This window comes from Somniosus microcephalus, chromosome 3, assembly GCF_052327205.1.
Source record: "Somniosus microcephalus isolate GS21.2 chromosome 3, FLI_Smic_1.0, whole genome shotgun sequence".
In the NCBI taxonomy this organism is placed as follows: Eukaryota; Metazoa; Chordata; class Chondrichthyes; order Squaliformes; family Somniosidae; genus Somniosus; species Somniosus microcephalus.
The window spans coordinates 245,662,149-245,676,923 of record NC_140989.1 but is presented as its reverse complement, the minus strand read 5'-3'; the positions used below and the strand labels follow the sequence as shown (position 1 = coordinate 245,676,923).

Below are 14,775 nucleotides of genomic sequence, written 5' to 3'. Positions count from 1 at the left end.
TGGGAGAAGGGGGGGGGGGGGGGGTGGGAGAAGGGGGGGTGGGAGAAGGGGGGGTGGGAGAAGGGGGGGTGGGAGAAGGGGGGGTGGGAGAAGGGGGGGGTGGGAGAAGGGGGGGTGGGAGAAGGGGGGGTGGGAGAAGGGGGGGGTGGGAGAAGGGGGGGGTGGGAGAAGGGGGGGGTGGGAGAAGGGGGGGTGGGAGAAGGGGGGGGTGGGGAGAAGGGGGGGGTGGGAGAAGGGGGGGGGTGGGAGAAGGGGGGGGTGGGAGAAGGGGGGGGTGGGAGAAGGGGGGGGTGGGAGAAGGGGGGGGTGGGAGAAGGGGGGGGGTGGGAGAAGGGGGGGGTGGGAGAAGGGGGGGGGTGGGAGAAGGGGGGGGTGGGAGAAGGGGGGGGGTGGGAGAAGGGGGGGGTGGGAGAAGGGGGGGTGGGAGGGGTGGGAGAAGGGGGGGGTGGGAGAAGGGGGGGGTGGAGAAGGGGGGGGGTGGGAGAAGGGGGGGTGGGAGAAGGGGGGGGTGGGGAGAAGGGGGGGGTGGGAGAAGGGGGGGGTGGGAGAAGGGGGGGGGTGGGAGAAGGGGGGGGTGGGAGAAGGGGGGGGTGGGAGAAGGGGGGGGTGGGAGAAGGGGGGGGTGGGAGAAGGGGGGGGGGGTGGGGAGAAGGGGGGGGGTGGGAGAAGGGGGGGGTGGGAGAAGGGGGGGGTGGGAGAAGGGGGGGGGAGTGGGGGGAGAAGGGGGGAGAGAGAGAGGCTGGACATCTCAAAGTGCTTTACAGCCAATGAAGTACTTTTGGAGCATAGTCACTGTTGTAATGTGGGATTGAAGAGGTAGGTTTTAAGGATTGTCTCGAAGGAGGAGAGGTGGAGCCATTAAAATCGGGGATGCGCAAGAGGCCGGTATTGGAAGAGCGCAGAGATCTCAGTGGTTCACCACCATGCAAGCGGAGAACACAGGAGTCCATAAGACAACTGAGAACAAAAACATAGGAAATGGGAGAGAAATAGGGAGACAAAGCATCAACGTGTAGCAGGATCAGCACAAAAATATACAATAAAAACATGCCAAACTCAGTAAAGGAGGATTTCCGGTCAGAAACTCAGTGGTACAAGCATTCTGATTCAAATACCGGGTTTGGCTGTAAAATCTCTACAGGTCCAAACCCATGCCCAACAGGTTCTCACGCAGCAGCTAATGAAAGCATCTGAATCATACAGGCCACCATAACAGTCACTATTGGCTGCAAGGGGTGCAATGATGCTAAACACCAGCTCATTAGCAGTCACTGCTACAAAGAGGGAAAGGGTGCAGGTTGCAGACCTCCCCACTTTGTTCCTCACCTGATTTACATTGAATAAAAAGGATGCAGGACCTCCCAGCAGGAGAGAAAGTAAACTGGGGATGCATCTCTGGTAGCCAGGTGCAAGGGGCACTGGGGATGGCCTAGCAGCAGGCTACACACTTTCCTTTCAGCTACAGAGATATTAGGCCAGGAACATCTGTAGGATATATCCTGATTAGAATAAATGATACATGGCCCCACCCAGAGCATGGAAACTCCGATCGGTCCCCTTCCTGGAGGTCCAAGACAGAACACATTTTCATATTTTCCAGCTAAATTTTTGGTAATGGGCGATTATTAAACCCAGCACCATCTCAGGAGAACCCTATAAATTCCTGCACCCCCCCAGGAACTGCTTACTCTCCTCACTAAGTCAATAAACTGACTTGATCTCTTCCATATACAATCCCACCAGCATGTATGTAACTATCAGGAAACTAAATGCACCAATGTTTGTCCCTGCAAATAGTCAATAAAATTCAGGACTTGACTAAATACTTAATCCACACAAAATTCTGAAAACTTTTAAACGCCAAAAATTTGAGTCTTCTGGAAAAAAAAAATCTCTATACCTATATTACATAAAAATAAAATAGCTTAAATCACTTTTTTTTTTTTTTTTTAAGAACTATGTCTTTAAAGTTCAATTGCTTACAAGCTTATTCCTTACTTTTAAGTTTCCAGTACTGCTAGGCTTTGGGTTTCTCCTGTAAATCACATACCTGATTAAAATCTATTGATACTGAGGCAATGAACTACTAAAATTATACTGTGGCTGAAATAAAACCTGAAGCTGGAATCCAAACACTCCAAAAGAACAGGCCATCCACAAAATGTTTTTTTTTTTTTTTTTAAATAAATGAAGTACTGTACCTGCATCAGTTTTAATGCTGTTCTCATTTTCTGTTTGTTGGTCTTTAAAAACATCAGGCTCACTCAATGGCTCCTCCCTCTCTTGTTCATTTCCCTTCTCCTTTTCCTGTTCTTGTTCATTTCCCTTCTCCTTTTCCTGTTCTTGTTCATTTCCCTTCTCCTTTTCCTGTTCTTGTTCATTTCCCTTCTCCTTTTCCTGTTCTTGTTCATTTCCCATCTCCTTTTCCTGTTCTTGTTCATTTCCCTTCTCCTCCACCTGTTCTTGTTCCTTCTCCTCCACCGGTTCTTGTTCCTTCTCCTCCACCGGTTCTTGTTCCTTCTCCTCCACCTGTTCTTGTTCCTTCTCCTCCACCTGTTCTTGTTCCTTCTCCTCCACCTGTTCTTGTTCCTTCTCCTCCACCTCCTTCTCCTGTTCCTTCTCCTGTTCCTGTTCCTTCTCTTTTTCCTGTTCTGGTTCTTGCTGCTTTTCCTGTTCTCTCACATTTTCTTTTGCCTTTTCTTTCTCCTTTGCTTTTTCCTTTTTTTCTTTTGATTGAGTTCCAAACTTTTCATCAAGTTTCTTGAGTTTTGCTGCACAAGCTGCCAACCGTTGCTCCTCCATTCGCCGCTCCTCTTCCTCGCGCCGTTTTCTAGCTCTTTCAACCGCTGCTGAAACATCAGACGTTGATGGCTTTCTTCTTTGCCTCCAAGCTTCATCACCTTCACTGGGTAATACAGGTTTGGTAATAGGATTCTTTCCTGGCCCAATCTGACGATTTGGAGGTGGGTGCTGTGATTTAATTGGAAAGAAATGAGGCAAAAATTGCTCAATTAAGTTACCGTCCAAGTACTTAAAATTGACCTAATTAGCAAAACATCTGACTATACTAAATAAAAGTGTGACACAGCATTAACTTAACTTTAATATGAAACACATCACTGCCCTTTCCTGAACTCTGATTTTTTTCTTATTGTTTAAATTACCTGGGCAGCTGGTTTCTGATTGACAGAAGCATTTCCTAGTCCACGCAATTCACGTGTTGCAGCTTGCACTGATGTCTGTCCCAAAGCCTAAAGTGTAAAAGAAAAATCAGCCTGTTATTCTAAACTTTACACCCAAAAACAATTGCAATTAAACTTGGTCAGCTATCAAAGTGTCAACACATGACTTTTTAAACATATATAGCTGAAAGGAACTAAGTCAGGTGTCTTCCGAGAACACCGCAGAAGTGCAATGACTTTTAGGGCAAAGAATGGGACAGGATTCTAAGCATGTGTGTTAGACAGGTATTGAAACTATTACAAGTGGGGGAAGGCATGTCTGTTACATTTTTTCACAAACCTTCCAATGCATTCGAAGAAAATTAGAGATCTATTTTCATCCATCAAAAAGTCCTTAGATCTGCCTTGTGGTACGAATAAAATTTGCAATCTAAATTCGGGGGAACTTTGTAGAGACTCTTTCAAACAGATAGAATGAATTTCCTTTTGATTCTTAACAGCGCTCATTAGATTTTCATAGTAGAAGATACGCTTACCACTATGATATAAAATATGTCTAAGGGAGGCTTACAAAATAACTAAAGCAGTGAAGTCAAAATTGTATACAATTGTAAATGTATATAAATGTGAGATACATGCTATCATTAACCTTTCGCACTTGCTATTTGCCACATTTTATATGATTTTCAAATTTATGTTGAGTAGATGAGGCCTATATTCGCTGGAGTTTAGAAGAATGAGAGGTGATTCTCATTGAAACATACAAAATTCTTACAGGGCTTGACAGGGTAGATGCAGGGAGGATGTTTCCCCTGGCTGGGGAGCCTAGAACCAGTGGTCACAGAATAAGGGGTCGGCCATTTAGGACTGAGATGAGGAGAAATTTCTTCACTCAGAGGGTGGTGAATCTTTGTAATTCTCTACCCCAGAGGGCTGTGGAGGCTCAGTCGTTGAGTATATTCAAGACAGAGATCGATAGATTTTTGGATATTAAGGGAATCAAGGGATATGGGGATAGTGCAGGAAAGTGGTGTTGAGGTAGATCAGCCATGATCTTATTGAATGGCGGAGCAGGCTCAAGGGGCTGACTGGCCTACTCCTGCTCCTATTTCTTATGTTACGTTTTGTGGTATCAGAACTGTGGAAATATGAGGAAACACACATGGCTAAAGAAAACCTGTACAAGTCAAGGATAAGTAACTAGCAGCTACTTCAACATATTGGTATGCCCAATGAAGTGTACTTCATTGGCTGTAAACCGCTTTGGGACGTCCAGAGGTTGTGAAAGGCACTATAAATGCAAGTTTCTCTTTCTCAGGAGGGTTCTATTGCCAACATATCAAAAGTGTCACACTCTCAATGAGATCTGAACTGGAGTCTACCTGGCGATCCGGCAGTGTGCCTCTGCTGGACGAGCTCTTGCTGTTCGGTGACTGCGGAGCTGCCTGCAATGTTGCAATGTCACCCGATGAACCTTTACCGCCGGGACATTCATCAGTTTCTTTCCGGCCATCAGAACTCTCTGAAGTTCTTGACCCAAGGCGATCTGCTTTGATGATTTGCTCATCCCTGTCACCAGCCAAAGAAATAAAAATAAACTTCAGCACTCTCCAAAACATTGCATCCCAACAAACTAAAGCCACATGGCTATTGCCACATCCATACATTCCCCTCCAATTGTGCATGTTGTAATTCCAGATATTGGTGACAGCATTTTGATTTTAAACCAAGATAAATTGAGAGTAAAGGAGTTTACCCCTATAAAGCTCATCTGTATCATTCCACATTGAAAATAAAGAAAAAAAATTCAAAAATAAAGTGCTGAACTGAAAATTAGTCAGTTTCAGTGGGGTAAACAAGACACAACCCAGATTAATTGGTTGGAAAAAATGAAGAGGAGGAGGGTTGTCAAACAGCAGACCAACAGTGGGAGATAGTTAAACAGGAGATTGATATGGTACAAATTAACTGCATTCTAACGAGGAGTAATGGATGTCATGAAAGACAGTGGTGTCATGGATAAAGAGAAGCTAATGCAAAAATAAGGTTTAAAAAGGTGATAAATATAGGTGAAGTAATATAGTAGAAAACTATGAAAGATAACAAAGACGGCAAAAAGGAACATTAGGAAGGCCAAGAGGACATACGAAAGAAGGATGGCCAACATAAAGGGAAATAGAAGTTTTTAATAAGCATTTAAAATGCTAAAATAGTTGATATATTTTAAAGATGATTTTGAAGTGAAAATTTCTTTAGGGTATTCAATTTCTGTAGTACAACCAGTCAACGTTCCCTTTAAGCTGCGCAGCACTCTGCAGGTCCCGCGCAGCCGACTTTTAATTAGAAAAACCGTGATTGCACAAAATTTTGAATAAAGGGCTGCGCCGACCAAAGGGTCTGCACGGGCCAAAATAAATTAGGGGGTACATTGCAACCAGTATTATAAAAGATTTAAGTCAACACCGCAGAGTTACTTGAGAAGATATGGGGACATGAGACTAACAAATCTGGGCATTACGAGACACTTCCTAGAGCTCTGAAGGACACGAGGGGGGAAATTTATGGTATGGGATTACTGAACATCATCATGCAGCAATCATGCATTGGTTCCACAGGACTGGAACAGACAAAAGTAGCACTTATATTATTTAAAGGCAACAAAACCGACCTATGTAATGGTGAGCGCACTGGCACATAACAGTTAAAACTGAACGTACTTATACAGCAACTTGATGATAAACAGTGTGCATGGGCTTAGGAGATGATCCTGACAAATCTCCCCAACTTTTGTGAGAATGTTACAAATTAAGTAAATAATGCCATTCCCCATGATTGTCTAAAGCTTTCTGGAAGTCCAAATAAACTAAGTTTCATGCGAGCTATCTAAATAAACTAAAAACCACAGAAATCCAAAATAGAATCATGCCACAAAAACATATTCTTGCTTTAGAAAGCATACAGAACAAAAGCAATAAGACCTTGTGTAAAGGGAAGATTGAATAGAGAAGCTTAAGCTTAGTTTAGAGAAGGTGATGCTTAAATGTGTAAAGTATTAAAGCCCTGAAATTACAGTTGGCAGTATTAACAAATGCTCAACATATCTGTTAACAGCTTAGTTAAAATAGAAGACAGAAGAATATCATATAAACACAAGTAGTCATCATCTACTAATATTGCCAACAATAATTTCTAGGCTTAAATATTAGATAAGGTACACACTTCAAAGTAGGCCAGCAAAGTAGGACCAGAGAACAGAAAGCTCAGGAGATTTAGTCAGAGTTTTTCAAAAAGTTACGAAGGATTTTGATAGGGTGAATAGGGAAAGAATATTTTGGCTGGGGGGCAGGGGGGGGAGGCAGTAACAGGGGTTAATCAATTTAAAGTTAATGATAAAGGAGAAGGGTTTAGAGAGAAAACTCTATACGCTGAGAGTTAAGAATATGGAATGCTTTTCCACTGGGGGTTCTTGACAGAGGCCATTACATCTTATAGGGAAGAATAGATAAACAGAGGAAAATACAGAAATGAGGGGAGAATAGGCCAGTGAGATTTGTTTTAGGTTGCTCCAGCAAAGAGCCAGACACAATGGGCATTCTGTGCTGTAAACTTCTACTGTTCTAAAATGGAAATGGTGGAATAGTGAACTTACTTAGCAAGAAAAACTTAATTACTCACTGTGCACTACCCAATGATGCACTGAGCAAGATACAAGAGGGGGAAAAAGTTATTCAAACTGACAAAAATATAACTTATTTTGTGAAACATGCATTCATGTATATGTATCATTTTAGAGATATACCTTCAAGTGAAAAACTGTAATGGCTGCTCCCTTTCAATGCCCCAGAGAGATTTGATCCAGAATTAAAGAAGCTATTATCTTTGAAAGAGAAGTATTTTAAATGCTAATTCTGTGAACAGCCACACAAAGGTGTTGTTTGGAATCATTATCAAATAATTGCTTGTACTTTGGGTGCTCTGGCGTCTGAATTAACTGCTAATGAGATGGCCCTCTGTTCCATTATTGCTTAACAAGTGAAGATCCATAAAATGTAGTTTAGGAGTGGTGCCATTACCATAGGCTAAGAAACCATAACAGAAAACCATTGTTGTTTTTACACCTAATGCAATCAAACCGACAGGTGATACCATTTTCAAAGCAATGTGCTCGAACTTCAAAGAATTTTCTCAAGGGCGTCAGGTTTCTATCAGCATACCATTGCTCATACATCCCCCGAAGATTGTGTCTTTCTAAAAGTTCAAGAGAAAGAAGGACCACAGATTCACTTTGAAACAGTTTGTCTGTAATACAAGGACAAGGGCAGCAGGCGCATGGGAACACCATCACCTCCAAGTTCCCCTCCAAGTCACACACCATCCTGACTTAGAAGTATATCGCCGTTCCTTCATCGTCACTGGGTCAAAATCCTGGAACTCCCTCCCTAACAGCACTGTGGGAGTACCTTCACCACACGGACTGCAGTGGTTCACCACCTTCATCGTCGCTGGGTCAAAATCCTGGAACTCCCTCCCTAACAGCACTGTGGGAGTACCTTCACCACACGGACCGCAGCAGCTCACCACCTCGAGGGCAATTAGGGATGGGCAATAAATGCTGGCCTTGCCAGTGCCGCCCACATCCCATAAACAAATAAATTAATAAAATGTAAAGAAAGTTACATTATTGTACTAAATTGTATTTTAGCTTATTTTTCAGTTTCTATGCTATGCATCACTTGTAAATAAATCTCGACAGCAGTGTTATAGCCTATGTACAGCAGCTGTGCGGTGATGCTACGTTGCATTATTTGTGATATTTCCAGTAAGCAATACATCTTGATTGGTGTCAACTGTTAGACCTGGACTATGCTAAGCTGAACATAGCAAAGAATAAAGACACAGATTTCAATTTATAAGAGGCCTGTTCATGGAAACAGTCATCCAACAGTTTTACTCGCGTAAAAGACTAGAAGAAAGCCTGAATTGTAATTAACTGACAGGTACGTCTGCGTACTTCTGCAGAGTGGGACTGAATTTCTGCTAGTAGTGGCCAATCTACTGCTTCTGAGAACCAGGAAAATGTCTAAAAAAGTAGACAAGTTTAAACGTTAGTCAAGGATAGATTGACTTCTAAAGTTCATGACTGCACTATTAGAAGTACCAGGAAGAGATAATAACACTTTTTAAATGCTGTAATTTTTAATATATAATGCAAGTCAATGTCTAGCAAACAGATTTTATAGCTTTGAAGATTGCACACGCCATCACTTAGAAATTAAACCATACCAGGTTTCATTGTTTTCCCTCTGCATGGACGCTCCCTCATCCTCATCACTGAAATTTAGTTTCTCGGTATAATCCACCTCAGACTGTGCTCCTGAAATGGAAGAAACATACAATTCAACATCTCAATTTGGGCTTCTGCTGGAAATTGATTTAACATTTTTCCATTTTACCTGCCCAGCCGTCATCATTTTCCGTGTCCAGGTTGTCGAGCTCCTTCAATTCATTAGCACTAATAATGGAGGGTCGTTCAAGAAGGTCAAGAGACCATTGAGAATGCTGTTGTCTTCCGGAACTACTTTGGTTCCTAACCAGTATGGGAAAGGTTTGGGAGAAAGAAAAAGTTAATAGAAAATCCAGACTAATTGAAAAAAAAAAAATACATTTGATGAGGCAGACATAACATTTAAGAGTGTTGTAGTAATCTCAAAACAAAGATACACAGAACTGAAAACTCAAAAGCACGACAGGAGGGGGAAAAGGAAGAGACAAAAGCTGCTGAAATGTTTCATATACCAAAAAATAGCATGCAATAATAACTGTAGGAGCTGTAAAGAGCCCTATATAAAAGGGCTATATGGCATGCAGTGTGCAACCCAGAGATATAAAAAATAACTCATCGGATAAGGGAATGCCCACTAAGAGTAGACAAACATTCAGGTTTAATTTCAAGTTGCTAAAATAATGCATGCTATTTTTGTTAAGACACTTTTTAAAATTAAAAATACATCTCTGGATAATATCCATATTTAACAGCTGGAGCACATACGTAATTCAGCTGGTCCCTATCCCCTCATCAGATTGGACAAACGTGACAGTCAAGTTTTAATACCATGAGCTGTCTGTGAAATGGGGTACTCCTTTAAGTGCATACCACTGTGCAGCTCCAGTTTGCTCACAGTTTAAATGGTGACCCTAAACAGAGTAGGAGCTTCCTTCTACTGCATTTTTGGGGAGGGAGGAGGAGAGAGAAAGAGAGACACGGACTTCTGCTAGCAAAACTGGAATATTGCTTCAACTTAAAAAGACAAGATAAAGCTAGCTAAAAGAAAAAAAAAAAAAAGTGTGCTGGAAAGCTGAAATAAAAATGCTAGAAATGCAAAACACATTAGGCTCTGAAAGAATTACAGACTAATGTTTCCAGTAGAACCCGTCATCAGAACTTCAATTCCAGCATTTTGTTTTATTTCAGACTAGCTGGGGGGGCCCGGCGTTGCCAGGGCAGTTTAGAGGGCCACACGGTTGACGGCTGGCCGCTGCCCCGCTCTGTCTCGGGCCGAGCAGTTGTCAGGCCCGGCCCGAGTGACCCCAACTCACCCCCGGCTCCGGCGGGCCGATGCAGCTGCCCCGCTCGCTGTTGAGGAAAAGCAGGGGAAAAAATGGCAGCTACGTTTAGGGAGGCTGCAGGATTAGGTCCCGCCCATGACGCACCGATTGGTCAACCATCAGGTCACTGAACTGTAGGATTGGTCAACCATCACGTCAGTCAACGTTAATGAGCGGTAGGTTTGGTCAACCGCTAATGAGTGTTTTTTTGTCTACTATCCGAACAATTTTTGTCTGACCAAGAAGTAAATATGCCTATGACACTCCCCTGATCATAACCTTTCTTTTGATATAACATGTGTAGGTACGCTCTATAACTTGTGTGTATAGCGGACAAACATACAGACAGACAGAGTATATAGATAAAGCAGATGGGCAAAGAGACAATACAGTTGTCTGCACTAAATTAACTGACTTAAAAGGGATTAGTTGCCTTGTAAAGAATGGTGGACATCTGAATAAACTGTGGCATACATCACTTGAATGTTAATGCTCAGAACTTATAGTATACTCACTTGGTATTTGGTGCTGGATACTGTAGTCGATGTGGCCCCTGCATTTTAGAAGATGCGTGAGACATCTAAAAGTTGGCAGAAAAAAGGCACACCCACATGATTGATCCACTGGTTTGATTTATAAATTAATATAGACTATTAATAAATTAATATAGACTATGGCCCAAGACCACACAAAGTGGAGGAGAAGCATCCGGGAAGGCGCCGAACACTTCGAGACTCTTCGCCGGGAGCCAGCGGAAGCCAAGCGCAGGCAGCGCAAGGAGCGCACGTCAACCCAAGCACCCCACCCGCCCGCCCCTTCAACCACCGTCTGCCCCACCTGTGAGAGACTGTAGGTCCCGCATTGGACTCATCAGTCACCTGAGAACTCATTTTTAATGTGGAAGCAAGTCATCCTCGGTTCCGAGGAACTGCCTAAGAAGAATATAGACTAGATAGGAAAATTACTTTTTTCTTCATAAATTCCTATTTTATTTGAATTTTACCTTCCTATGGTATTCATTTGCACTTGCCTTTATAAATTGCTACATTATTGCTTTAAGTGCACTCGCTGAGTAGCACGCTGATGGTGTATGATTCTACGGAGTTCTGAGGTGTGGATTTCAAGAACAAGTTGCATTTATAGCGCCTTGAACTTGGTAAAATGTCCCAAGGTGCGTCACAGAAGCGTAATCAGACAAAAACTGAAAGGAGGAGACATTAGGACGGGGACCAAAAGCTGGTTAAAAGGTAGGTTTTAAGGAGAGTCTTACTGCAGGAGGGAGGGGTTTAGGGAGGGAATTCCAGAGCTTAGGGCCTAGACAGCTGAATGCACACTTGAGGATATGGGTGCGTGGCAGATAACAGTGAAGGCAAATTATGAAGAGGTTCATGTCCTGGCTCACCTTCGACCAGAGTCTCAGAAAAGTCAGTTACTCTGCTAACTTGGTATACATTTGCTTACAGCAATTTGGTGATGGCCACTCTAGAAGGTGGCATCATTGCTGTTTAAAGTTTTAATCAGGTCTTTTCTAATTAGTAAAGAGGGGAAAACTATAGAACTGTTCATGAAATAACATTTTCAAGATAAAAATCATAGGGCACAAAATGCTTATTTGGAGAGAAATAAGGTTATGGACTACTTTTAATAGTTACATTTTCTTAATCTGTCCACCCATTGAAGCAAAGTTCTAATGATTTCAGATTATTAGAAATTCTAGTTGCCTTCCAATTAAGCTGCAACCCCATCTTATTCTAGTTGATTCAACTCAGCACTATGAATTACAAAGATCAGATGACAGATCAAAACTTTCTGCATTATTACTTGTCCTCCATCAGTTGTGTTCATTTCCCAAATGCTTATTTCTAAAAATGATGAGTCTACCTAGTGTCAACATTGCCAGAGATAGGTGGTCATGAGTTCAAGCCCCAAGCACTGGACTGTCAGAGGCGCCATCTTTTGGATGAGATGTTAAACAGAGGCCCCACCTGCCTATTCAGGTGGATGAGAAGATGATTCCATGGCCCCATTCGAAAAGCATGGGAATTCTCCTCGTGTCCTGGCCAACATTTATCCATCAATCACCAAAACAGATTAACTGGGCATTTTTCTCACTGCTGTTTGTGGGACCCTGCTGTGCACAAATTCTCTGCCACATTTGCCTACATTACAATAGTAACTATGCTCCATAGAATGATACAGCACAGGAGACCATTCGGCCCATCGTGTCTGTGCCGGCTCTTTGGTAGAGCTATCCAATTCATCCCACTCATGTTCTTTCCTCATAGTCCTGTAATTTTTTTCATTTCAAGTATTTATTCAATTCCCTTTTAAATGTTACTATTGAATCTGCTTCCACCACCCTTTCAGGCAGTGCATTCCAGATCACAACAATTCGCTGTGTAAAAACACAAGTTTCCTCATGTTGCCTCTAGTTCTTTTGCCAATCACCTTAAATCTGTGCCCTGGTTACTGATCCTTCTGCCACTGGAAACAGTTTCTCCTTATTTACTCTATCAAAACCCTTCATGATACTGACACCTCGATCAAATCTCCTCTTAACCTTCTCTGCTCCAAGGAGAACAACCCCAGCTTGTCTCCAAATAACTGAAGTCCCTCAACACCGGTACCATTCTAGCTTGAGCAACTGGAGGCGCTTCCTGCACACTTAGTTGTCCGGGACACATAAAACGTCTTAAGAGTTCCCACATAGCAGAGGAATTGAAGGTAAATTAAAACAATTGATTTGCTGTAAAGTGTCCTGGGACTTCGTGAGGATGTGAAGTGTGCTAGATAAATGCAAGTTGGTTCTTTCCTTTATACATGGAGCACAGAGCGGTCTGCACAGAGCAGGATTAAAATGGAGTGTACTTAAACAGTGTTTTAATTGGGAATTTGGAAAGAGTGGGAAGGAGTTGCTGCTTTTTGCTACACTACTTGTAGTGCTGTGTGTTACAAGTAGATATTTAATTTCAGTTCCCATAACTTAATCTAGATCAAGTAAGTAGTCAAGAAACTACACTGTAAACTAAGTTACCTAATTACAAATTTAATTAAATTAAATAAAACATGGTCATATAGGGATGGCAGTGCAGGTGGTGTGACACAACTGGAGCATGAGGGAGTTTGTGGAGAGCAGTGTGATCCCAGACAACCATGTTTGCAGTAAGTGCCTGCATCTTGTGGAACTTCAGCTCTGAGTTTTTGAGCTGGAGTCTGATGTGCAGACATTGAGGGGAATCAGGGATGGGGAGAGTTACCTGGACATTTTGATCCAGGAGGCAGTCACACCCCTTAGGTTAAGTAGTGGTACAGGCCTGGTTAGTGGTCAGGGACAGGAGGGTGTGACTGCAACTCAGGCAGGTAGGGGGACCCCAGGTGCAGTGCTGGAGGAGCCTCAGCCTTTGCCCTTGTCCAACAAGTATGAGGTTCTTGTTGCCTGTGTGGTTGAGGGAAAGCCTGCAGGATGGATGAGCAAGCTGACCATGGCACCATGGTGCAGGAGGACATTCAAGTGGGGGGAAGAGAGTGAACGGGAATGTAGTTGTGGTAAGGGACAGTATAGTCAGGGGGAGCGATACTGTTCACTGCAGCCGCGACCAAGAGTTCTGACGAAGGGTCATTGGCCTGAAACATTAACTCTGTTTCTCTCTCCACGATGCTGCCTGACCTGCTGAGTGTTTTCAGCATTTTCTGTTGTTATGAGAGTTCCAACAGTTATGTTGCCTGCCCAGTGCCAGGGTTAAAGACATTGCCTCGCGGCTGGAGGTGAACTTGGAGTGGGAGGGGGAGGATCCAGTTGTCATGTTCCACATAGGAACCAATGTCATAGGTAGAACTAGGAATGAGGTTCTGCTGAGGGAGTTTGAGGAGCTAGGATCCAAATTAAAAAGCAGAACATCAAAGGTAATAATCTCTGGATTGTTACCTGAGCCACATGCAAATTAGCATAAGGACAAACAGATTAGAGGTTTAAATGCGTGGCTCAAAGAGTGGTGTGGGAGGAAGGGGTTTCATTTGATGGGGCACTGGCACCAGTATTGGGCAAAGAGGGAGCTGTTCCATTGGGACCAGTGTCCTGGCAAACCAAATATCTAGGGCAGTAGACAGGGCTTTAAACTAATGGGGGGGGGGGGGAGAATTCAGCAAAGAGTAAATTTAAAAGCAGCGAGAGAAATGTCAAGGCTCTAGAGCAGAGTGGAGTTTTGGGTAAAAATAAGCAGAGTGGGTCAGGAAGGCAGAGAGAGAGTAACAAAGGTAATAAGGCATCAGTGACATCAGGGGAAAATAGAAATAAGTCAAACCTAAAGGCACTGGGCTAGAAATTCAAGTCCCCACAGGTGAGTACGCGCTGTGTACTCACCCGTAAGGCCAATGGAAGTGCTGGTTTTGCGCATGCGCTGGAAACCGGAACGTCCGTTTCCTTGTAGGAAGGAGTTCGGAGGTCAAACGCGTGCACCGGAGAGGCAGCGCGTAGACCTGGAACTTCCGATTTTTAAAATTTTTTTTATAAACAGGTTTCTCTGTGCGGGTAAGTCCCTCGCAGCTGCGCGTGAAAAAAGCAGACGCAAGGCCTGCTTTTAACAAGGTAAGAGGTTAATTAAGTAAAATTAAAACATTTTTTCCACAAGTTTACCATTTTAAAATACTTTAAAAGGTAAGTTTATTTTTAGCCCCATTTAAAAGAGTTAATTTATGTAAAAAAATTTTTTTTTTTTTTTTTTTTTTGAAATCACATTTTTAAAAACTATGTATTTGAAGTTTTACTTAGGTTTTGGGGCCGATCTCTATTCATATATTTGACAGGTCTTCCTGTCAAATCTATGAATGGAGATTCCCTACTCCGATTGGCTCGCCATGGCCCACGTGATCCCAGGGGACGCTGCGAACTAACTTCACCGCTGGGATACGTGAGCACTGCACACCAGCAGCTGGAGGAGGCCCAGGATCGGAATCCCACGCAGGCCCACAGCACAACGGCCAGCGCACT

General features: G+C 43.2%; 1 protein-coding gene across 1 annotated transcript in view; it reads right to left on the bottom strand.

Moving 5' to 3' along the window:
* prrc2c (proline-rich coiled-coil 2C) overlaps nt 1–14,775 on the bottom strand; it is a 99,668-nt gene that overhangs the window by 46,409 nt on the left and 38,484 nt on the right. Inside the window, exons 7-14 of the mRNA XM_085978003.1 lie at nt 10,304–10,368; nt 8,636–8,769; nt 8,466–8,556; nt 6,858–6,878; nt 4,565–4,751; nt 3,165–3,251; nt 2,072–2,970; nt 920–957 (exon numbers count right to left, since the gene is read on the bottom strand). Coding sequence (XP_085834129.1) covers nt 920–957; nt 2,072–2,970; nt 3,165–3,251; nt 4,565–4,751; nt 6,858–6,878; nt 8,466–8,556; nt 8,636–8,769; nt 10,304–10,368 — 1,522 coding nt within the window. The remainder of the gene's footprint in view (nt 1–919; nt 958–2,071; nt 2,971–3,164; nt 3,252–4,564; nt 4,752–6,857; nt 6,879–8,465; nt 8,557–8,635; nt 8,770–10,303; nt 10,369–14,775) is intronic.